At 40.8% G+C, this 23,641-nt stretch overlaps 2 protein-coding genes across 3 annotated transcripts; one reads left to right on the forward strand and one right to left on the reverse strand.

Moving 5' to 3' along the window:
* Window positions 1-1,446: 1,446 nt before the first annotated feature.
* Window positions 1,447-5,326, reverse strand: sapcd1 (suppressor APC domain containing 1). The gene is made up of 4 exons (XM_022749732.1): window positions 5,078-5,326; window positions 2,638-2,808; window positions 1,936-2,091; window positions 1,447-1,657 (listed from the first exon to the last, which is right to left on the reverse strand). The coding sequence occupies exons 1-4, from the start codon at window positions 5,174-5,176 to the stop codon at window positions 1,568-1,570; spliced, it is 516 nt and encodes a 171-aa protein (XP_022605453.1). The 5' UTR covers window positions 5,177-5,326; the 3' UTR covers window positions 1,447-1,567.
* A 12,050-nt stretch (window positions 5,327-17,376) lies between these two features.
* On the forward strand, window positions 17,377-21,883 carry LOC111224780 (cyclin-dependent kinase inhibitor 1-like). 2 transcript variants are annotated; one of them, XM_022749419.1, is made up of 3 exons: window positions 17,377-17,526; window positions 20,365-20,867; window positions 21,076-21,883. In XM_022749419.1, the coding sequence occupies exons 1-3, from the start codon at window positions 17,516-17,518 to the stop codon at window positions 21,132-21,134; spliced, it is 573 nt and encodes a 190-aa protein (XP_022605140.1). In that variant the 5' UTR covers window positions 17,377-17,515; the 3' UTR covers window positions 21,135-21,883. The 2 variants fall into 2 exon arrangements, with proteins under 2 accessions (XP_022605140.1, XP_022605141.1); XM_022749420.1 differs by lacking the exon at window positions 17,377-17,526 and adding an exon at window positions 17,783-18,003.
* Window positions 21,884-23,641: the final 1,758 nt, after the last annotated feature.

Genomic DNA, 23,641 nt, shown 5'->3' on the forward strand with positions numbered 1-23,641 from the left:
CACAGGGCCGCCATGGGCCCCAGAGTAAACACACACTCGGGGACAATTACAGCACAATCACTTTGTATGAACGGTCACACAAAACAAGGTCCTGATTAAGGATACGAAGCATGAAAAATGAAAACAGGTCAAAAATAAAAAAGTGGAACAATCGAGCAAAATGGAGTAAAGATTGGTTTAAAAGTGGAACTATAAAACCTGCAACACGGAGAATACCTCTGCGGGTGTCAGACACATGTTTGGGTTCTATATTAAGCCTGCGAATGGTTTCTACTGTGTGCAAGGCTACCTATTTGTGCAGTGCAGGAGAGAGAAAAATTCCTGCTATACATGCACGATGACTGGGCAAGATAAAGTTTATCAGATGAAGTAAGATCAGTGCGGGACCACCGGGAAAGGTTGCTACTACGTGTCGAGACAGAGAGCCCTCATGCAGAGGAGGAAACGGAAGAACCGGTTGTTACAGGACCCCGGGATGCTGGGCTTTCCTCTGTTTGCTGCAGAAAAGCTTAAATACTGGAGTCTCACTATAAAAGCAAACTTCATTTAACTGCATTAATGCCACAGTGTTTATCACCATATACACAGTTTGGGATTTAACTGATTTTTTTCAGCATTGCCAGACACCATGCAATAGTGATTTGAATATACGGCATGTTGATGACAGTGTTGCATGTGCATAGCAATACCACATTATAAAAGTAAATGACCTGCATTAAAATTTTTGCTTAAGGAAAAGTACATAATTATTGCCAACTAAATGTATATTAAGTATCAAAAGTAACAGTACTCATTACACAGAAGGGCCCCATTAAGTGTTTGAAGGTATTACTGGATCATTATTGTTGATGCATCAACATATTAACAGTACTTTAATTTTAAGGTGGAGCTAATTCTAACTGCTTCATACACATTTTGGGAGATTAGTATATAAACAAATATCATATTTAATAAACTGATGATATTTTTTGTATGTAAGCTTTTAATTTGAAAAGTAACTGCAGCTGTGTAAAGTAAGTAAAAAGTATATTTCCCCATGGACTTTTGTACAATAAAAGTATAAAGTAGCATAAAAAGGGAAATTACTCAAGTACAAATACCTCAAATACCTTGAGTAAATGTACTTAGTTACTTTACACCAACTGAAGTATTTATCTCATCTCTTCTAAACCCTGGGCCTCCTTCATATATTGAACCACTAGTGTAGAAACTGTTTACAATTTTAGCCTCTTGGTAATGTAACATATGCCAATAATTATGAGTTCTAATTATTAGATTAAGTTAATTAATGGTGTAAAATGACAGCAGGGCTTGGGTTTGACAAAGTCAGTTGTGAGTCATGACACCAATAGTCATTATGTCAGTCAAGGTATTCATCAGCGACAGCCCTTCACAAACACTGGTTCACAGAACAGGAAAAACATAGACACACGTAATGCATCATTAACTGTAATTTATTCACTTAAATACATATTTACAAGTAGTTAGAAAGTGATCAACTGTGTGACAACGAAATGTAAGTTTGTAGGGCAGGACGTGCGTATTTATGTGATTGTGTAGCTGGTGGTCAGTAGGCCTGCAGTTCATCAAGCTGCTCAAGGAGAGCATGTCTCTCCAGCTCTAACATGGAGATCTGACGATTTTTGTTACTCACCTCCTGTCAAAGACAGAAAGACAAACCAAGATATTCATGGCCATATCACATGCACACACAAACAGACCAATCAGTTGAAGCAAAAGTACAAAAACATGCAAAAACATGCACTCTTATATAACTTTGATAACAGAAATGAATACAAAATAGGAATTTTTGTATCTTGAGGCCTTTAAAGTTGTGTATGAACCCGTAAAATTTAGTTTAAATTCAGTTTACATCAATTTACTTGACCTTCTTGACCATTAGAAACTATTAAATACCTGCTCTGTTATCCTTACCTGAGTCAGTACTGAGTTGTGCCACCGGAGGTCGCTGTCTGCCACTGTTTCGGGCAGAGAGGGGTTGCTGCTGCTCATGACATTGGGCTCAGTCATCACTGAGCCCAGAGAGCCGTTTACCCTCTGGATACGAGACCTGAGGAGGCAGGGCCGAGCCTGGAGAGAGACAAGAGCCAGAAACAAGGTTTTTTTTAATCTAGAGGTATCTGTGAGAAGATGATATTCACATGCTACTTTTTACAAGGATGAGGAATTAGAATTTCTAATTGTAGGTTATTTTTTTTTATTATGTTCACATCCATTTCTAGATCTAGTGACAAAACAAAATCTGTATGCTGCACATCCAGGCCTAATGCAACTTTCAACCCCAATCTAACTTTATGGCTTTGTCCAATTGTCCAATTAGTCTCAAAGATGCCTCCTGATGACGCCCTCTGGGTTCTCTTACCATGTCATATAAAACACAGCAGTTGAAGAGCTTTGATTTAGTCTTTTTTAGTCACCTCTTGTGTTTCTAGTGATCACCTTTCCCAGAATAGCTTTCAGTGGGTGTATGGTGAAGTGAGTAGAAATACTAAAGCTCGCTCACCAATCAGTTTGTGGATAGTGAGGGATCTCTATATTTATAGACCAAACTGGAACACACAGGGCACTAAGGTCAGTAAAGTCAATGAGGCTCTAATCCTCAGCAATGTTCTCTACCTCAGCTGCGCCTCCCTGACAGGAGCCAGGCCCACTTTTGGTCTCGATGTCGTCCTGTCGGATGCGGTTTTCCTCCAGCCGCTGGAGGTACCAGAGGCGAGTGTTCTCCAGAATCTCCATACCACACCATAGAGCATCCTTCTCCCTCTCCAGATCCTTCAGACGCTTAATCTGAAACAGGAGGAGCACAGTTAGATCAGGTGTGAAAACATTACATTTTGCCCTGTAACCTCCAAACCCCATTTTTGGATAATTACAAAAATAATTGAAAAACTGTTAGGGTGGTTTCCTGTCATATTTCTACTCTCAGAGGCAAAAAAAAAAAAAAAATGCCCAAAACTCCCTGAAAAATAACCAGAAATGTTAAGATTGATGATATACCCAGTTTCATTAGGGACGTGTATGTTCACATGTGTATTTTGATGGCACAAAGTACACATGTATTTTGTGTATGTGTGTGTGTGTGTAGGGGGGGATGGGGGTTGGGGTGGGGGCGGGGGTGTGGGGGCTGACTAAACAAGCCTGACCACCAGCAACCTGCCCTTCAGCCTGATGTAAAGCAGCATGACTGGCACAGTGCTGCCTGTTGTCTTCCAGAGGCCCCAAGGCTTTGTCCATGAGCGGAGCCAATCTACAGAGCAGCAGGAGGCCTTTAGTTCTATTGTCTACGCTCAGCTGGATTTCACGCACTTTAAACAGGCTCACACAGAGAAACGGTGCTACAGCAGCCAGGGAATCATAATATGTGGTGGTGATGATCCACCTGTGGCATCGTGAGGTCAGCAGCGAGCTAGTTTAGGATGACATTAAAAACTAATGACACTGATACATCACTATTGAATGATTAACAGGCTATTAGACGCATTTGACTCATCAAATTTTCAAGGAAGTTCCATTTTAGGATTTTTCTGCATTAACCTTGTCGCCGTATGTCTGTATGTTATAAAACAATCTAAATATATCACTGTTGTTTTTTTTGTCAGTTACTGTTTGACAGCTACTTTTTATGATCATAGATTTACAGCCAGTGGAAACCTGGTTATATTGAGCCTTTAACGGGAAGCTGCGAGGAGCGGACTTGACATGTGGGAATGTGTCAGTGGGATGACCGCAGCCACGCTATCTCCAAAACAGCACGCAGACATGATGGAAAACCTGAGTGAAAACAGAATGACTCTGCAAGTGTTTTAGTTCAATATACAGCATGAAATGTTGATTTGGATTTATATGAATAATTCAGTTCTCCCATTAAACACTATTCTAAGGTGAGCCCAGAATGACCAGAGTGACTCCTTAAAATGTACTTCAGATTAAAGAAACTCCTTATATTAATATCCATATTCAATGAAAACAAACACTTTTGTATTATTGTTTGAATGACACAGAAACACTGTATTTCTGCAGGGCTGTGGCTGCCACTGTGGCACTTAGATCAGATATATTAAAATGTGATCACTTTTAGGCCAACAAAAAGTGAATAAATACATAATTGAGTATTTTCTCTGACAGAATGTTATTTCTGGCAGCTCTGAAACAGCGTTTTGTGGAATAGAATCTACAGAACATACAATCTAAGATTATAGATTAAAAAATTAAATTTTAGATTTTCTTTTGGGAGTAAGTAAAAAATCTCTAAGTGAGATGAAGCACTGCATGGACATGACTAGAGTTGCAACAGTGAGTTGATTTATTGATTAAATCATCAGATAATGAATCGACAATCTTTTGATAATAAATTATTGAGATAAGTTTTAGGGAAACATTCTCTCCAATGTGAAGATTTTCTACTTAAATATCTTGGACTGTGGAACAGCAAAAAAAAAAAAAAAAAAAAAAAATTTGAGGGAGTCACCTTGGACTCTGGGAAACTGACATTTTCTACACAATTGATTATGAAAATAATAAGCAGCTGCAGCCCCGATCAACACATGTGTTGATCTCTTGTATCAACACATGTGTTGATCGGGGGTTTCTGCTGTCAGTGAACTTTGGCACAACCCTCCCCACCGGCTTGTACTTGCTTGCACTTACAGCGAGATGTGTACATGTGTGGAATTGCTTTGAATGCTGCCATTTAGCGCAAATCTATCACGTGTGTGTTACGTGAACCTGGAGGGAGACAGACCTCTCTCTGAAATTCTTTTTATTTTCCTTCTAGTATCAGTTCAAGCTGAAATATAAAAGTTTTGAAAAACAGCATATCTGCTCATAACAGACGTCCCACATTCCAGCAGAATATAGAAGAGGTCATGTAAATATACTGAGCAAACGTGAACAAACTGCCTAATGACACAAATCAGACACACATGAGTACACACAGGGCGCTGATAAGAATCACTAACTCAGGAGAAACACTCCAGCAAGACACAGTGAGAAGTGACTGATTAAAGTCAGAACCACGCTGGTATCACACCACACACACCATCATCTCCCTCCTCACCCATAGGTAGAAGCGAAGTGCGTCCAGGCTGTGGAGGCTGGTCCTGAGCGGGAATATCACCACGGTGTAGGAGCCAGAGCCGGAGGGATGACAGGCCATGGAGAGGAGATCAGTCACTGACAGCTACTGCTGCCCCATGTAGCTGGCTGCACAACAAACAACAAATCACAGCTCGCTAGTGGCTGACTCTGAATAATACCACAGAGAGAGAATGAGTGTGAGAGGGAGAGAGAAGGCAGGGGTGGAAAAAAAAAGAAAAAAAAGCAGCAGGATACACAGGCACAGACAACATGGTGCCCCCGGGGCGAGGTAATGAAAAATTCCACATGTCACTGCCATGACTGGTTAATCGACATACAGTGACACACACACAGAGAGAGAGGGAGAGAGAGATGGGCGGAGGGAGGGTAAAACTGGCAGTTGTGGATCAAATAAAAGGGAATAGGAAACAGTGAGTGAGATACAGCAGGAGATGTGAAAATGAATCGGCGGATGGGAGATTCGTGAAGATAGAGGTGAGACCAGACAGTTGCCAGCTCCTGCCAATCGGCGCTGCTGGCTAAAAAAATATTATTCATCCAAAATCTCTCCTAAAGGGGAGAAAACAACTTCAGTTTCACAAGCTCTAACAGGGTTTTCTCAGCTCAAGGACTGGGAAAATTTTTCTAAGAATCCTGTCATCCCTCAATTGAAGTGGAAACTTGACATTCCTCCGTCGGTGCTGCTGAATGAGAGGAGAGCGCATGTGATTATTTTCTCCTCAGTTTCAGGTGAGCTCTCTTGCCTCAACATGTTCCCTGGAATGTGACATAACCCGCGGACGAGAGAGAGAGATCACGCAATCTGTGCCAGCACAGAGGCGTGGAGTGCGTGCCAGTGGACATTATGGCAATTGAGAATAGACATCAAGGCAAACAGTAAACAGGACAGAGCAGTTCTGTGTGTGACAGCAGAGCAGGACGGGTACAGGGTGGAGTACTCATGGATTTCAGCCACATTGCATTGACCTTAACGTCATTACTATCAGCGCTCAGCTGTTCAGTTGGTCAGCGCCAGCAGAGAAAATCAGTGGCACATGTTTGTTTTTTTTTAATTTATTACGGCCTCAGGCCAAACTGGCTGTTAGACCTCGTGGATGGATGGAAACCCACAATCATTTCAGCCCACTGTGATTTCTAAAGGAAAAATATGAAGATTAATGTAAAAAAACAAACAAACAAAAAAAAAACCCAACTTCAACAAGTTTCATCATGTGAAAACCTTATCTGAGATATAAAAGATAAAAGTAAAATGTTATTATTAGATTGTTTATCCTGATGTATTGATGCGTAAGCAGCTTTTTACAGTTGCTGCTCAAGGAGGAGCTGGTTTGAACCACTTCGTATACAGTCAGTTATTAGTCCAGTCAGGGTCAGGCCCCTCCAAAAGGGTCCCAAGATAAATGTGAGTGGTTGTGAGATGATTAATCCAGCAGGACAGAAGAAGTGTTCATATTTTGGATTTTTGTGAAATATCTGATACTTTTACCTTTTAAGACCTGGTGCATTTATTTAAATGAAAAGTTTAGAGATGAAATTGCTTTTCCCTCTCCAAACATCTCAACTATTTTTGTAAAGGGGTCACAACCCAAAAAGATTGGGAACCACTGGTTTAATCACTGACATTATGTGTTATAAGCTTAATTAATCATATATTTTTCTTAAAGTAGTTTTTTTTTTTATTGAGAAATGTTCATTTGAAAAGTAAAATGTACAGTTATTCCCTCTGAAATAAAGTGGAGTAAAAGTATAAACCAGTATAAAGAATGGAAATATCCAAGTAAGTATCTCAAAATTGATCCTTAACTATCCATCACTGCATCACTGGAAACTATTGACATGAACATTTGTATATTTAAATCAGTGAGCAATATATTTCCTCAGAGAACAGATTAACAATATTAATATTTCCCTTATCATTGTCATGATCTCTTTTACATATTTTATTTTCTCCCTGCCACCGAGGACAAGATAAGATGCTATAGTTTTAGTTCATTTAACACTAAGGCTTCACTTTATACTGTAACTTTGCCCGAGAGATGCTGAAATGTAAATGTTTGATTTAGAATTGAAGGAAAACTCCATTAATTCCACCCAGCCTGTTATCACATGTTTATACTGTCTGCTGAGGCTCTGGAAGATCTTGACAGGTGTAAAAAAAAAATAACCCCTTGTGATGTCACAGTGATGTCATCGGGGGGTTATCTCAGCTTAGCACGGGCTTTACACAATTTCTTCTTCGAACAGAATCTCTGCATTGTGAGCTGGGGGGTGTGAAGGTGTGTCTGGGGGTGTGAAGTTTGAAAGATGTGGGTGAGGTTCTAACAAGGAGATAGTAATGAGTTGCATTATGGGAAATGTAGCAGTTTTTTTTTTTGTTTGTTTTTTTAATTGACCCATACTGAGGACTAAAATCATAAATAAAAAAACAGAATATCTCTGCCACTGCTGCATCAAATCTGACCATTCTTCCGTCTCTGACGACTCATCCAACTTAAGGGAAGCTGAAGTACAGGAGTGTTCTTTAAAGCTGCAGAGAGGACAGATATACATACAGTATACATTGTGTTTGGATTGTTCAGTGGGTGTGGTTGAATTTGGAGACCCTCCTATTTGACACTGTCACTATGGGGCCCTCCCATAGATCTCACCTACTAGATTATCACACTACTGAACCGAACACCACTAGACATAAAGCATTTTACTTGATTTGAGACTTCCCTCATCTCCTGCTCTCTGGAACTGAAGTGCGTTAAAGCTTCAGTCCTGCTTGATCACCAGCAGAGGGAGCCGTCCCGCCTCTCTGAGTTGAGGATCATATGAAGAGCTGACATTTTGTGGCTCTTATGATATTGTAATTAGGGCATGAAGCTGTATCTTTTACAAAACACCAGATGGCACTACACAATGAAGATCCAGAGCACTGAGATTTTCTCAGAAGTATGTCAACTATTTTCAGCCTCTCTACAGCCTATGCTGTGATGCGCTTTTGTTATTTTTACTTCCATAAGAAGCGATACGTTCCAATAATATATAGACAACATGCTTTTCGTCCTGTAGTGTTTACAGCCTACAGTTCATTGAAAAACACCATGAAATTCATCTCAATCACAAAAGATGACCAGATTGTGAGACTAATAAGTCACTTTTACATTGGTATTACCTGTAGACACTAAAAACTGTGTTTCTGCAGTATTTTCATGTGAGGGAACGCAGGTCACAAGCCGAGGCCACGACAGCACTCAAATCAAAACATGGGATTAAGATGCCACAGAGGAATGGCTCTCTGTGCTCCAGCATCCCCGAGATGGAGCCTGAGGGGAACCCATGACCCTGTGTTATATCACGAGGCATGTGACTGTCACCGGAAAAGAGCCTAAAGCTGTAAATGAGCTCATGATATCGTGGACACTAACAAATGATGTGTTTTCACACTCTTTTGACTGTAGCAAACGCAGGTAAGAGAGATTTTAAGTTCACTTTACAGACGCCCACCCACTTCAAAGTTAAGTCTCACTTGTTTCAGCTGCTGTAGATGCAACAAGCAAAATCATGATGAGTTTGTTCCGTGAGCCCCCCAAAGAGGAAGTTCACCACATTGTCATGCTAATAGTGTAAATATATTCACACAAGCTAAATTTCACACATGTATTCACATTGGCGGGCTTTTGAGTTTTACACTTGAGGCTTAAATACACACTCATTTATACACACACATACTGCAGTGACCCATTTCCCCTCGTACTGACTCTTCTTAGTCACTACCACTACTTTGCGGCTGGGAGTGGGGTGCATAGATGCTTCCTGTCTCACCCCTTCATACTCATACACACTTTCACACACAAATATTTTGCTCCCCCGCTGTTACTGCTACTTTTCATGCAGGATATTTCAACCACGAAAACCGAAAACGACACGCACACACTCCAGCAGCATGGTAACGCACATCTCTTCAAGATACAAGAACAGTTTAGTATTTTGTTTCTTTCCACATTCTGCTGCTGTAAAACAGAGCTGAAGAGGCTCTGCTAGGTGAGGTGGAGACATTATTCCGGGCCAAAACAAAAAAAAAAAAGAAAGCCGGGCACTCCCTTCGCCTCCCCGGCCAACGCCAGCGCTGGCCACTCCAGGCTCACTGTTCCAGATCATAGCTCCCAGGAATCTTGTCCAGATATGTAACCCCCTCCAGACACACACACACACACACACACACACACACACACACACACACACACACACTCTTCCATTAGGAATGAAAGAACTGCATCTCTTATTAGAGACAGACACTCACCTCCTTGTCCTGAGACCCAGATCCACACACTGGATTGAGGTAAAACAAATAGATTACTCGCTCCATTTTTTTAAGCTACACCAAGAAAGTGTTTCGATGTTAAATACACTGGCTGAAAGCATAACTAGGGGACACAAAGCTTCATATTAAATATTGAAAAATTGCTAATATACTGTATATAAATTTTTCAGACTTTTCTCTGCAGTGTTTCTCTTATAAAAACTGTTTAAAAAAGTTTAAAGAAAGTTTAAGAATGTTAAATCGTCTTACAACTAATGCAGCTTGTTGGCCTTATATTAAGAGGTTGTAAGCCAAAGAAGTTGGGAGCATATGGCCAGAAGTATGGACACTTTTCTGCCCGTGTAAATGATAAAATAAACTTTGACCCCACCGACCAGCCAGTGGCTCAGCATTTACAGCACAAACACTGTTCAAATCCATGAACATCGTTTAGTCTCAATGAAACGTTGGAACCCACCGGTACGAAATACAGATGATACTGTCATACAGTGTGAAATAAGATGATTTTTCCAGCCTTAAAACTATTTAAAGGACAAGGCTGTTGTTTGTCTGTATTTTTGTTGTCATCAAAAAATCCTTTTCCATTTAAGCTGTGGCACTCAGCTCCAATCCAGCTGGCTCCTACTGAAGACCTAAATATTTAAAGGCAAAAGTTCACAAATATAAATTCAGTTTAAAAAGGGCTACAACGGTTGGACACTAGATTTTGCAATTATGTGTTGGGAATTATTTTACTATTTTTTTTGCAGTGGATGAATACACATATGGTGCTCCAGTGGGTATAGACTGCTGCAGAATTGAGTCTTAAAACACAGAAATCGGTTAGCATGTTTGCTAACCTCATCCCAAAGTCAAAGTAGTTTTTTTGAATGGGTTTTTGGTTAGATGCATAAAACATGGTCTGTGGTTAACACAAGCGCAAGACATTTTCAAGTTTTTTTAGGATAGGCTTTTGTAGAAGAGTTAAGTGCTGAATCAAATGACAAGTTGAAAGCCTAGTGGTGGTGACGCTGAAGTCATGTGACTGTGGTGTACTGTGTTTATAGCCTAACATTAGCTTTATACCTCTGTCGATTGTATTTAAGCTACAAAAATCTTAGAAGCAGTGTTTATTTGTGATTATCTTCCTGAATGAAATGTGTAAGTATCATAAACATTTGTTAATCACAGAGCTTATTATATCCCAGTGGCTTTTTGTCGAGGCAACCAGGGTGATGCTAACTTTCCGGGTTGACCTACAAAAAACACGTCATCCCTGCGACGCTCTATTTCCAGCAGCGGGAATGAAATTCTGAGATCAACTCAAAAACTACATTTACTGAGTTCACGATAATGAACAGTGTAGCTTACCAATGTGTTCACAGTAGCTTTTTCACAACAATGGGAGACCTATGTCACAGAGCAATTAGTGACTGTTTATCAGACTGTGGATACACAGGCAATACTTGTTAGTACATTACTTGTTAGTCTTTTGCAGGGATTTGGTGGCAACAAGAAGACCACAGACAATTCACTCGGTTCAGTTGAGAGTAATCCTTTAAGGGGAAATAAAAGTGGTTGTGGTAAAGAGCCAAGTACGCTTGGATGTCAAAACAGAAGCGAGGACTCCATCTAGGGACAGCTCAACAGTGTTCAGTGTGGAGCTGTAGTCATCCCTGTGGTATCCCTCACATCACATACCGGCCAGGCTGGTAAACATGCACGTGTTGTGTGCAGCTTACTGGTGTCACGTGGCCTCAGGTCACTGAACTTCTTATTTTTCCATTTGACTGCTAAGTTAGAGCCATCAGCTTTGATCATATTTCTAACTTAAAAAGACAAAGAACCCTTTTATCAGAGAGACACATGACGTGTTTTTATCTCTTTCTCCATTTATTCTTTCTCTTGACAGGTTAATGCAGTCAGACAACGCACACTGCCGCATGCCTCAGAAGATGTACCTAAGCCCAGGCCCTGTTACCACACCATGGGGCCCCCAGCACAGTGACTCCACTCCCCCCGAAGACTTTCCTCCTCTCTTCTCTCATCTCTATCTTCCTTCCTCACCTTCCCTCTCCTTTCAAAGAGCTGGATGTAGCTTCACTGCTCACAATCAAAATTAGCAAAAGGCGCATCACTGTGGTTGGCTGAAAACCTGATATCTTCAAGATCAGAGTCATGCTTTTTGTGACACATTCTGCACTTTATCCAATGACACCAAAAGTTTCAGATAAGGCTGGCTGCTAGTCGTGCATGCAGATTTCCCATCTGATAGTCACAGGTGCTGAACTGTTTGCATGAAATATCAGATTTTTCCTGTAAACAACCAGTGTAATAATGTACATGAAGATTCCTGCTCTGCATTCTTACAATTTAAAGCAGGAAGATTAACATTACTGGTTACAGGCCAGGTAACACACAGTCACACGCACATACGCTTCGCTCTGATTTGCTTGCTCACTCACTCCCTCCCTCCCTCCTCATTTATCCCCTCGCCCAGCCAGTCACGCACACACATCCAAATTCACAAATATATTCCATGCCCTCTCCTTCTCTTTCCCTCCCTCTCTCCCTCTCTCTCTCCCACAAATACACATATTGTCACGCTCACGCACAGCCCAACACTACACGGCTGAGGCCAGATGTAAACCAGATGTTCGCCAGATGTAGATAAGGGCGAAAACACATCAGCTGAAGTGCGCCACCTTTTCACCTCAGCTGCACGGAGCAGAAACAGACGGCCCTCCTGTAGTCCTGAATGGCACATACAGTATATTTTTCAGAGAGTTACGTTTATTAGTATCATTCCTGCTCTTACTGCTTACATTATGTTGCATTGAAATTAAAAATATATATATATATATATATATACAGTATATACAGTATATATATATTTATATATTTTATTAGGGGAGATAAGGTTTTATTTGGAAGCAGCATTTTATGCACTCTGTGGGAAAAGAGTTTCTTTTTTTGTTTAAAAGAAGCACATAATTGTTCATGTGTCTTTGTCTTGCAGAGACTTTGTATCTAGCTTTGACATTGAGCTCGGCTCAAAGTCACTGCAGTGAGGCCAAAACAAGTTCCTCTCAGACACATATTGAGGGACAAAAACAAAGGATCAATTTACACTCACCTCGCACCGCCCTTCAGTCCCTTCCCCTCCTCCTCCTCCTCCTCTCTGCATGCCCACAAACACACTCTGCAAAAACAATATTTTAAAGCGCAAGATGTTATCACCTCAAACCACAGGCCGCTCTGGTAAGAACAAGACGTGCTTTAAATCTACAGGTAAATGCAGGAAGGGAATATACACACACTTGAATACTCATATAGACCACAACTGCTTAAAGAAAATAAATCTGTATGCCCCCCCCACAGGCAAGCCCCTGAGGACCCCCCAAAGCAAACACAGTGAGTCAGGGTCTCCTTGGGCACATTTCATCTTAAACCCGTTCACCCTGACATGCAAGCTCCCCTGGTGAACCCCTGACAATATCCAGCTGCCAGCCCGCAGCCTCGCTCTCCTTGCACCCCAAATTTCAGCAGACCCTCTCCGAACAAGCACACACACACACACACACACACACACACTCATTCTCTCGCTCTCTCATACACACATATGAAATCAGAGCACAGCTCACTCCTCCCCACAACCCCCACCTGTGGCCTCCACAGCTGGGCGAACGCTCCCATGGAAACACCTCCCACTTTACGTACAGAGTACTTGTGTGCGCTTGTAACTTCATTTTTGGGATCACTGCCTTTTTTACTCCTCTGTGTATTTTCAGTACTCACCCGCCTCCTCTCGCAAAGTACTAAGTTCCAAATATAGTTTACACCCCAGGGATCATTTGTGTGTGGTGATAAGAAAAAAAGATAAACTGTTGCCTTGTGTTGAGACCTATAGGTTAAACAAAGACGACATTTCTGCTCAGTTTTAATTCACATCACCTGCAATTCTCCAAACCCATGTTCACTGGGATCACTTCATTTTCCATACTCTTACTGTAGCTGCATAATGTGCCTGCACGGTTATAGCCCACAGCTATCTTTCACTACTGTTATGCATAACTTGTTTTTGGTTAGATCTCTATCTACTGTATGAATATTTGCATGTGCATCTCAGCAAATATGGATGAGCTGCTTGGAGGTGAAAAATCATGCTTGCAGCTTGTAGACATAAATCAGCACATGAGAAGCCACTCATCTCCCAAACCAACAGTTAGCAAGCAGCTCTGAAAGCTTGCCCGAGTGATGTTACACAGTTTCTCTTTTACGTGCTTTAATTTGGTTTCTTTCTTCCTGTAATTCTCTGCCACTTCGCCATTTACCGTGCCGCGTCTCTACATTAAAGTCTCTCTCCCTGCTCATCGCTCGCAATTTGTTGTGGTATGTCTGGAAATTATGATTGACGTAAACAATCTACAGTCTGTGGTGAGCCTCTTCTCAGTATTTGCTTCCGCAGCTGAGGGGCAGAAGGATGTGGAAAGCCCCATACTGCACCTGTGAACCAACAACTTCCTCTCTCTCTCTCTCTCTCTCTCTATTTTTCATCCTGTTCGCTTTATCACAGCCTCCCCTTCACCAAAGAGACTTCCTGTAGAACCGAGACTGCCATATGGTACACACCGTACATCCTTTCAGTGTTTCGCTAAAGAGCATCTTCAGCACTAAACTCTCAGCTTTAATGTTTTGATTTTGACTATGACCTCTGACCTGCAGTTCCCTGAAACCTCTGTCTCATCCGGAGTGAAACCAAACAGCATTTCAATCTCAAAACAACATAGCGATGCACTAAGTATTATCAATGATATTAGATGTTGTACTGTGAAAGATAAAAAGCACTATCTATGTACATAGATGTTGCACTTTGCCATCATATCAATTAAAGCCACATTTCCCTCATAGTACAACTTCACTTGCATAATTCTTTCTTTTTCTTAATCTCAAAAATTATATAATTCTTTTAGACTATGTAAACATGACAAGAGTAGAGAGAGACTGATAATAGCCACAATGCTGTTGAGTAATTAATGAGCTTAAAGGAATTTTGGGAAATTTGCTTATTCATCTTTTTTGCTAAGAATTAGCTGAGAAGACCGATACCGCTTCCGCAAAATTCTAAAATTGAACCCCCGCCCAAAAAAACAAACAACAACAACAACAACAACAACAACAACAACCTGAAAAACAAAACAAACAAAAAACAAAAACAAAAAATCAGGCCAAATCAGGTCTGAGTCAAGCTAGTTGTTGTTTTCAGTCTTATTGCTAAGCTAAGCTAACCGTCTGCTGGTGCCAGCTTCAGCATGAAACAGCGAATATGTTTAATTCCCAAAATATTAAACTATTTCTTTAATAAGATTAAGACAACGATATGTGTGTTTTAATCTGGTATTAAAGTGAACACAGTGACGAGCATGAAGGCTGCTGACGATGTCTCAGTCATTTACTATGTTGCAGTTGCTTGATTTTGAACTAAATTTGATTGACTTTATCTTATAAGCAGCTTCCTTGGATTCTCTTCCTGATCTGACAAGTGCCATTACATCACACATCACTTCCAACTGATTAACACTCAAACCAAATACAATTGCATTCGACTTCCTGCTGCTGTAGGATATGTGCAGCGTTAGCTTCCTAATGGGCTCTCTGTTGTGTCCTTTGTTTGCATTATTCTACAGTGAATCAGTAACTTTTGACTGAAAAGAGCCACATCATTTTTTTTTTTGTTGCAAGCACAAGACCCACCATGACAGTCCCCCAGCATGTCATCTTCTGACCTGAGTCACATTGCACTGTGTGACTGTTGTTTTACAAGCATGCTAATGTATTCAAAGGGCACTGACCGTGGAGGGGAAACAATGGGCTTAATGACTGCATAACCAACTGTAACATACAGCGCAGGATTAAGGACGGGGGTCGGGTGGGCGCACACCAAAACACACACAGCACTGTAGACAATAAGAAGAAGGATTAGGAATTTAATGGAGAACAATAAACAGACTGTAAATACAGGTCAGGGAGCTGACAAAACAGTGAGGGATCATGCTGCTGAGGGCTCATTGTCTACTGTGAAATATGACAGTGTATAAAGGCCAGTTGACACTCAGATTAGTGGGCCATTAGGGAACTGGGACACAACCCTTATTTGACTATTATGATGGGAGACCTAAAATAACTCAGCATGTAGAGGTTTGTGGTGAGAAAATGATGTCAGTGGAAGAGTTGATCATTCATAGACTACAATCACATTTTTTTTTTTTTTTTCTTTAGAGGCTGTACAAAAATAATTGGGTCAGATGAGGTCAGAAAGCAGGGAGAGAGGAAGGTTTTCAAATAGTTTTGCTCCAGGATTATTATTATTTATTGTATTATTCTTGTCTTTTTTTAAAGGTTCAACCTCTCTCTCTAACCTTATCATTTTCATACAGTTCCTTTCTTTTTGGTTCATAATCCAAGTACATCAAATCCAGGATTTGTTTTTTTTTTTTTGTAGAACCCATAAACACACTTGGCTGCATTTGGGGAAACTGTTTTATTTGCTTGGAGTCTTGTGCTGAACTGCCTTGAACTTTTGCAAACCCCCCCCCCCCATATGTGAAAATAACGTTTTCCAACCAAGAATCATTTCATAGTGGTGATGTAATTACTTCTAGGCTTCGGCTGTCACACACTACACACACAAACAATAAGCACTCCACAGTCGCTGCTACCTGCTTTGACATTATTAAAGCAGTGCCTCTCATAAACTGCAGCAGAAACGTTGAATGCGTTTCCAGTGTGTGAACTGAGAAAACATCATTTGAATGAAACGGTCCAGGCGCTGTGTAAAACCTGGAATAACCTTTCTAAATGAGGGGCGTTGATCGTCTAGCAGGCCTCTGAGATGACTCTTATATTATGTCACTGAAAAGCTATGCAACAGTAGGACTGCTCCCCATGTAATGAGTGAGGAAAACGTGACAGAAAGCCTATGTAATAATAGAAAAGAAGAGGACCCATGTCACAATTACATTAGGAAGGAGAGCCCACAGTGTGTCACAAAAGAAATGTGTCACGACTGGTGTAGGAAGGCTGCTGGGAAAACAAGTCATGTAAAAAGGAAGGGTTAATGAGCACGCAGTCGTTCAAGAATTGGAAATAAAGATATTACAAAAGTTTGAGGGGAGAAAACAGGTAAAGATGTAATGCAAGAAAGGAAAGGGTGAAATGTAATACTAATGAGTATTAAATTATCAATAATCTGCCTTTTACACATGGGAAAATTGGAAAAAACACTTTAAATTTTAGGGCTGCACCTAATTATTATTTTCATTAAAGATTAGTCTAGGCTAATTAATTTCACAATTAGGCTAATTGATTGATCATGGGAATATGCCCATCTTAAGTTCTGGATGCCCAAAGTTGCACATTCAAAAAGCTTTTTTTTATCCAACTACATGTCTAAGACCCAAAGATATTCCGTTTATTTTGAAAAAATACAAAGAAAAACAGCATTTAGAACTCCAACGTACATTAAACCAGAAAAGTTAAGTAAGTTATAAAAGTGGAATTCTCATGTGTATTTGGCTTAGGAACAAATGAGATTTGTCTTATTTAGTTTTCTATACAGCTTCACCTGAATCTGATTATCATTATTATTTTAACAATATAGGTCAATTAAAAGGTCAAAAAGTCAAACTTTTTTTCAGTTATAAGGAGAAATAGAAGTATTTGTTCTTCACTTTTTCCATTAGTAACTACATGCACATAACCAGGCACAGGGTGTGTCGGTGATTTTTATCACTGCATAAGTAAATATCCAAATGGGTATGTGGTAAATCTGCAGGAGAAGAAGTCAAAATGGAGTTGTCTCGCTCACGTTGCAGTTCAACGTGACTGGAGGATGTGGGCGCGGCGCCCAAACAAAACGTGATGCAAGCACTACACGAGAATGTGTGTCACATTTGAGAGAGAAGAGGAAATGGCCGCCATTGCCAAGATATTTGACCTACTTCTAGTTGCTCTGGAGAAGAAGCAAAGCACAAGGGCACAGAGGAGAGTAGGAGCAACAGGTCAGCAGCAGGAGCGCACAGAGACAAACAGGGGATTTTTGCATCATTCATGATCACAGGGTAAGAAACTATTATCACAAATACCGTTTCATGAATGCATAACAAAACCGTATGGAATGCAGTTATATTACTTTTTTTCCACCTCTCATACATTTTGGATACTTTTCTGCCCACTTTTGCATCAATTCAACTGCAGCCTGTTATGCTTTTAATTGTCGTAAGAAATTATGATGGCCTTGTTTACCTCCTGGCTGAGCTCCAACAATAACTGTTTTGATGGAAACCACGTGATTTCAGTCCTCTAGAAGGACGTCCCCCTTGTCTCTTGAGTCCATAACAAACAGGTCGCAGATAAGGGGACAGGAGCAACCCTCCTGTGAGTCAGGTCTACTCTAACTTCTCAACGTGACAGTGTCTATTTCCACGGGGCTGTCGGGGACGCTTTTCATTGCTCTGTGACTGTAGGAATTGTGCTTAGTTTGGGGACCAAAGCCGTCAAGCTCCGCTTTTGAACACTTAGAAGTATTGACGCTGATGGTAAGAGGAAAATGCATTTTTTTTGCTTGTCATTGTTTAAAGTTATAGTATGTTATATTTTTTGAAGTATTTTATTCAGACAATTGTTTGGTCGGTGGTTCTTTTTTATTTGGTATGGATAAATGTAAGGTTGATTCAGTTGTCTAAGATTTCACTCGCTTTGCTAGAGGCTTCGTTAATGACATTAATCAGAGACAATGTCAGTGTAAACGTGAGCTAAAACTTTTCTGTTGCTGTTTGTAATATATAAGTGAATATTTGTGGCTGTTGTGTGTGTAATATGAGTGTTAAGTGCCGTGACAAGATGCGGGCTGTTTGTGTGTCGCATCTCATTGACCCACATCCTCTGAGTGTAACTGCGTCACGAAGTTTTTTCTCCAGACTTTACTCATTTTACAAAGTTAATTTCCCCATGTTGTTATAGTCAACGCTTTTCAGTGGTGATTTGGGGTTTGCAGAAGTAGTTGGTGCATTTTTTAACTTCGGTGCTCTTTGTTTTTGGAGAGTTTAGGTGAATTATGGGGGGGGTTTACTCGGTGTTTTTCTGGAAGTGGGGACACCGACCACTATGGAAACCTGATCTGCATACCGCGCCCACTTCATTTTCGACGCAAACAACTTTCACCCGGGGACTTCAGCAGCCCTGATAGCGAAAGAAAGAAAGCAATTTTGGTTTTGTTTTTTTCTTATGTTGTCTCAATGAGTCTTTTTTAGAAAAGAGCTGCGAAAGAAACGTAAAAAAGGAAACTGAAATTATGCTGGTTAAATGTGTAATGAATAGAAATTAGAGCACAGTGCTCACTTAGGAAAATGTGTGAATTAGTCGCCTGCTGTGGCTTCAAACACATGGTTTCTAACGGTTTTTATGGGTAGACTGACATCGTAAAATTACAAGCTATTTGACTTGTGAAAGTGCTCTTAGCCATATATTCTGTATGTGTCAAACAATTGCGCAACACTCTGAAGACCCCCTCCCCTGCCTCTGCCTCCGCAGGGGTGTTTTTTTAAGTCGGCCTCTTACTTCTGTCTTCAGGCTGATCTTGCGATGATTATGGTGACATGTTGGTGTTTTCTAAAAATCACTCTGCACATTTTTCCATTTCTGTGTTTTAACTGCCAAGGCCTTATAGGCACCACAAATGACTGAATCATTTCCAGTTTAATTGAGCTAATTAAGCAATTATAATAAACAGCTTACTGCTTTTACACTGAAGCTATTTTGTTGTCTGGGGATGAAATGTATCCTGTGTAGTCTGTTTTTCTTTTACTAAATATGCCCAGAATGGGACATTTGGGGCATGATTATTGAAATTTTCATACAATTTCTCTCTAAACTACATGGCTGGAGTAACACTGGATTAATTAATGAGCTGGGTCCGCCCCCTTTAAGGTCCCACCCACTCTTTGACTCTAAATGACTTCATGATAACTGGATTACATGCAAATTTGTTTAGGAAAGTGAACCATAAAAGCTAAATATTAATTGAAATATTAAAGGTGTTATAGCTAGTTTTGGACACAGGGCCCCAGTACATCACGAGGCCAAAGATCAAATGATAAAAATGCAGGAGCCACCTTACCAATTTAGTTTATATTGTATGTTAGGGTTTAGGATAAGACCATATATAGTATAGCATTACATCAGTAGCAGAACCTTATATCTCTATAGTAGTTAGTGCCCATCCCAGAAAACATCATCTGCTTTTAGTGCCTACACATAGCTGATAAGGGTGAGGTTCAGAGGCTCAGACAGAGTCAGCAAGAGATGTGGTTGTTATCCACGTCCATGTGAAATATTATTTGAATGTGCTTAGAGATAATGTAGGTCGAGATGTGATGAAGCAGGAAACTCAAGGTAGAAAGCCAAATACCAGTGCAGATCAGTCTCAATCACTCTAATTAGATGAGTCAGATGGGGAATGCGGAAAGCATTCCTCACAAGTGGTATACACGGGTCTTTTCTCTCTGTGACCTGCTGACCTTTACTGTCGACCTTTGACTGGCAGACACCAGAGCAGGTGCCGAATCAGGTTCACTTTAACACGGCAGGGCAGTGAATGTTGTTGGAGATTTATTTGGTGTTGGTTCAGTTACCTGTTGCTGCAGTAATTACTTACTGGGTTAGGGCACACATGTATTTGATCACATAAAACACAAAGGCGCCCAAGAGGGCAGATGGTGTGTGAGGGGTTTGAGCATTTAATAGCTTGGATGTGTGTGTGTGTGTATGTGTTTGTAATCCATTCCAGTAAAACCCCAGATCACACCTCATTGAAACTCTACAGGACTGACAAAACCAGCATTCAACCTCTGCCCTTCCTCTAATGCTGCGTGTGTCTGTATGTGTTTATTCTCTAATAGGGACATGGCGATGGCCTCTCCATCAGTATCAACCGCAGGATCAGCTACGGCATCTGACTCAGGCCTCTCCCGCCTGGGGGGCATCGAGGCCTTGGAGCTGAAGGTGGGGCCGGTGCGGAGGAATCTCTTTGGGCCCGTGGACCACCAGCAGCTGCAGCAGGACTTCCAGAGGCTGCTCTGCATGAGTGTGGAGGTGGCCAACAAGCGGTGGAACTTCGATTTCCAGAGCGACATGCCAGGAGAGGGCTCCAACATCAAGTGGGAGGAGCTCAGGTGCCAGGATGTGCCGGCATTCTACCACAGTTGCATGGTGAGGCCGGTGGCGCGGCCCAGAGTCGGGATGACGAAGGGCATGAGGCGGACGTCGTCTTCATCGGGTGAGGATTCCCCAGTGTCCAGCAGCTCGTGTGGGTCTGGGTCGGGGGATGAATACCTGGAGGTGACCACCAGAGGCTGCTACAGGCTGCAACGGCCAGGGAAACGTAGACAGTCCGCCATCACAGGTCAGTCCATGGAATGTCATGGTTTTTGGAAATCCTCCTCTTTGCAGTCTTGCTGAGTTTGATGATATTGAACGTTTCCTTTAAAACTGCCTTGATTTCTTGACCCAAATCATATATATTTATGTTCCAATGTGGTACAAGTACAACAGATTATAGTTGTTGTACTGTTTTTTTCTGACATTGCATTGTCTTTTTTTCCCCTGTCCAGATTTCTTCAAGGTGAAGAAGAGGAAGCTTCTGCATTATAAAGCATCTTCCCGTCAGTAGAAAAGCACAACGAGACCCAGTGGAGGGCCACCAAGTGGTCCACGTCCCTCCACACGTCACCTCACATAGATATGTCTCATATCATATGTATATATGTAGCAATTTGTAACTGACTGTCCACAAGCTCATACAGCATGGGCTTAAAAACTCCTCCAACACCACATACCTTTAATTTTCAGCACAAGGAAGCTACAGTTTCCGTAGTTAATCATGCTCAGACTTTACAACGGTTTTTGGATAATTATCAATATTTTTACATATAGTGTATATATTCTATATACTGTTTTCCTCAGCTGACTATACTGTGAAATGATTTTGAATGCACTCTTTCAGGAAATAACAGAAAATGGGCTTTAGTTCTACGAGGTTAAGTTTCTTCTGAAACAGGCCACGGATAGTATTTGACCTCAGTCCTCGACCTTTTTTCTCCCTCTTGCTAAAAGTCATAAGAGGTTTTGATTAGATGAGTTACTATTCCTGGCCTCGCATCACACTTAGCCCTTAGTCTCACCCCACGGCTCCAAAAGCTCGAGTTGAGCCAAGGGTCAAAACCTCACCCAGGGTTAAAAATTTTGGCAGCGCGACTGTGATTAGCATCAGGTTAAAGGTCAACGGTGGAGGTTTAGCAATGAGGTCATGCGGCCAAACCTGTATGGTAGTGACTTAAATTTTGAGTAATAATAATAATTATAATATTCCAATTGTGACTATTTATTTATTTTTCACGATGCTAGATCATCGTCTAAATAAATTAAAATTAAAAAAAAAAAAAAAAAAAAAAAAGGAAAGCAATGTGTTAAACGAGGTAAGATAAGGTGTTTGTGGAAACATGCCATTGCCCCCAAATTATGCCTAAGACTAGAAGTTATTATGGCACATATACACTCCACCGTTGCCACTTAAGAATATTGGCCATATATATTTTACACCATAACAACATAGCAAAAGATGTTCAAATTCCAATCTATATTCCTTTTTTGCTTTGTATTATTTGCATAATGGGGTTGTAAAAAATAATTTTTTGGCAACAGACCAGAACATACCTTATTTAGTTGTATGTTTTTTTCAGCTTTATGCTTTTAATAATGTAGCATCTCCCACTCTTTGTCTTTATGTGATGTCCAACTTGTAGGTTTTAAATGCAACTCTTTTCTCCATGAAGGGAATGTAGTGTTTTATCACTGTGTTGCAGCTCAGAGGAATCAAAACTTTAGATTCTACTTTTGGTAATTTTTTTATTATGATGAGTTGAGCTGTATCACATTTGCTATCGCAGTGCAGTTTTGAAAGTGTTTGCATTGTGTGTGTATATGTGTGTATATATATATATATATATATATATATATGCATGCCTGTGTGTATGAATGTGTTGGTGTGGTTTTATCTTGAGGTTTTCACCAGTTGTAAAAGTTGCGGCGGCTGAGGCAGTTGAACCAAAGAGAAACTGCTGTGCCACTTAATTAGAAACAGTGAGTGATCGGTTATGGGCCACAAAAGATCTCGAGATGTAGCCCATAACTGCTCAACCTTCAAGAGAGGTGACTCAAATAGGATGTGCCTACTTTTCTCTCCCTACGTACAGTCATTCTATTTTGTATTCGGACATAAGCCATAACCTGAGTTAATCCACTCTTACTACCTCATCATGTGATTTAGTTACTCAAACAAGTTACACACACAAAAAAAAAAATTCAAACAAAACCAATGTAGCTCAGGTTGTTGCACAAAATAGAGACAGAAATAATTATTCTGTTGTGGTAAAAGCTGTGGAGGTTCAGCGCTTCATGTCGAGTTTCACATCAGGTAAAAGAGTCAGTGTGTCAGAGTGAGGCCCTGCTTGGTGCAGAGGAAACTCCAGCCCCTCCCGGGGGGTTTAGGTGGGTGGGGAGGAGGGAGTTCAGGCGGCTTTTGTTGTCTCTCGCTCTCTCACTGCCTCGCTTTGACAGCTTTCCCAGAAATAGACAGAGCCGAGGAATAGTGGTGTGGGGGAAGGACGAGGGGAAGGGACAAAATTTAATAGAGAAACTTCAGGAGAAAATGCCCCAGAGCCCGTCTGGATCAAAGGATTTCTGCGGCCAGACGAGTGGCCTGCGTTTCAGACGAGCTTTTGTCTGCCCCCTTAAAAGTCTCACAGTCTCTTTCACAAACAACCCGCCTCAGTCTCTGCGAAAAATTGGCATCAAAGCAGTTGTTCATAATCATGTTAACATAATGTTGGGGTTTTTCATGGCTCTACACGGCTATATTTCACAGATTTAAAAATAGCACGCATGGCTATTTAAAATTGTTTTAAATTCGTCAGGAATCCTTGTTTTTCTGTCAACTTATATATGTGTGTGAGTGTGTGACAGTGTTTGTGTGTGCATCTATCCTCTCAGTGTGTTAAAGACAAAACTTTCAAAGTCTATATTAACTTATTTTGAGTATTATATCATTGTTTTGTGGGGAAATAATTCTAAATTCCCTGCTATAACTAACTGTTATTTCTGAAACTATATCTTTGCACT

The sequence above is a fragment of the Seriola dumerili genome, unplaced genomic scaffold (assembly GCF_002260705.1).
Source record: "Seriola dumerili isolate Sdu_G_001 unplaced genomic scaffold, Sdu_1.0 BDQW01000138.1, whole genome shotgun sequence".
Taxonomy (NCBI): domain Eukaryota; kingdom Metazoa; phylum Chordata; class Actinopteri; order Carangiformes; family Carangidae; genus Seriola; species Seriola dumerili.

Excerpts from the sequence above, each read along its gene's own strand:
- sapcd1 (XM_022749732.1), bottom strand. The coding sequence starts at position 5,176 with ATGGCCTGTCATCCCTCCGGCTCTGGCTCCTACACCGTGGTGATATTC. Across the intron at positions 2,809-5,077 it reads CACTTCGCTTCTACCTATGG|ATTAAGCGTCTGAAGGATCT; the intron begins GTGAGGAGGGAG and ends CTCCTGTTTCAG. Across the intron at positions 1,658-1,935 it reads ACAACTCAGTACTGACTCAG|GAGGTGAGTAACAAAAATCG; the intron begins GTAAGGATAACA and ends TGTCTTTGACAG.
- LOC111224780 (XM_022749419.1), top strand. Across the intron at positions 20,868-21,075 it reads TAGACAGTCCGCCATCACAG|ATTTCTTCAAGGTGAAGAAG; the intron begins GTCAGTCCATGG and ends TCCCCTGTCCAG.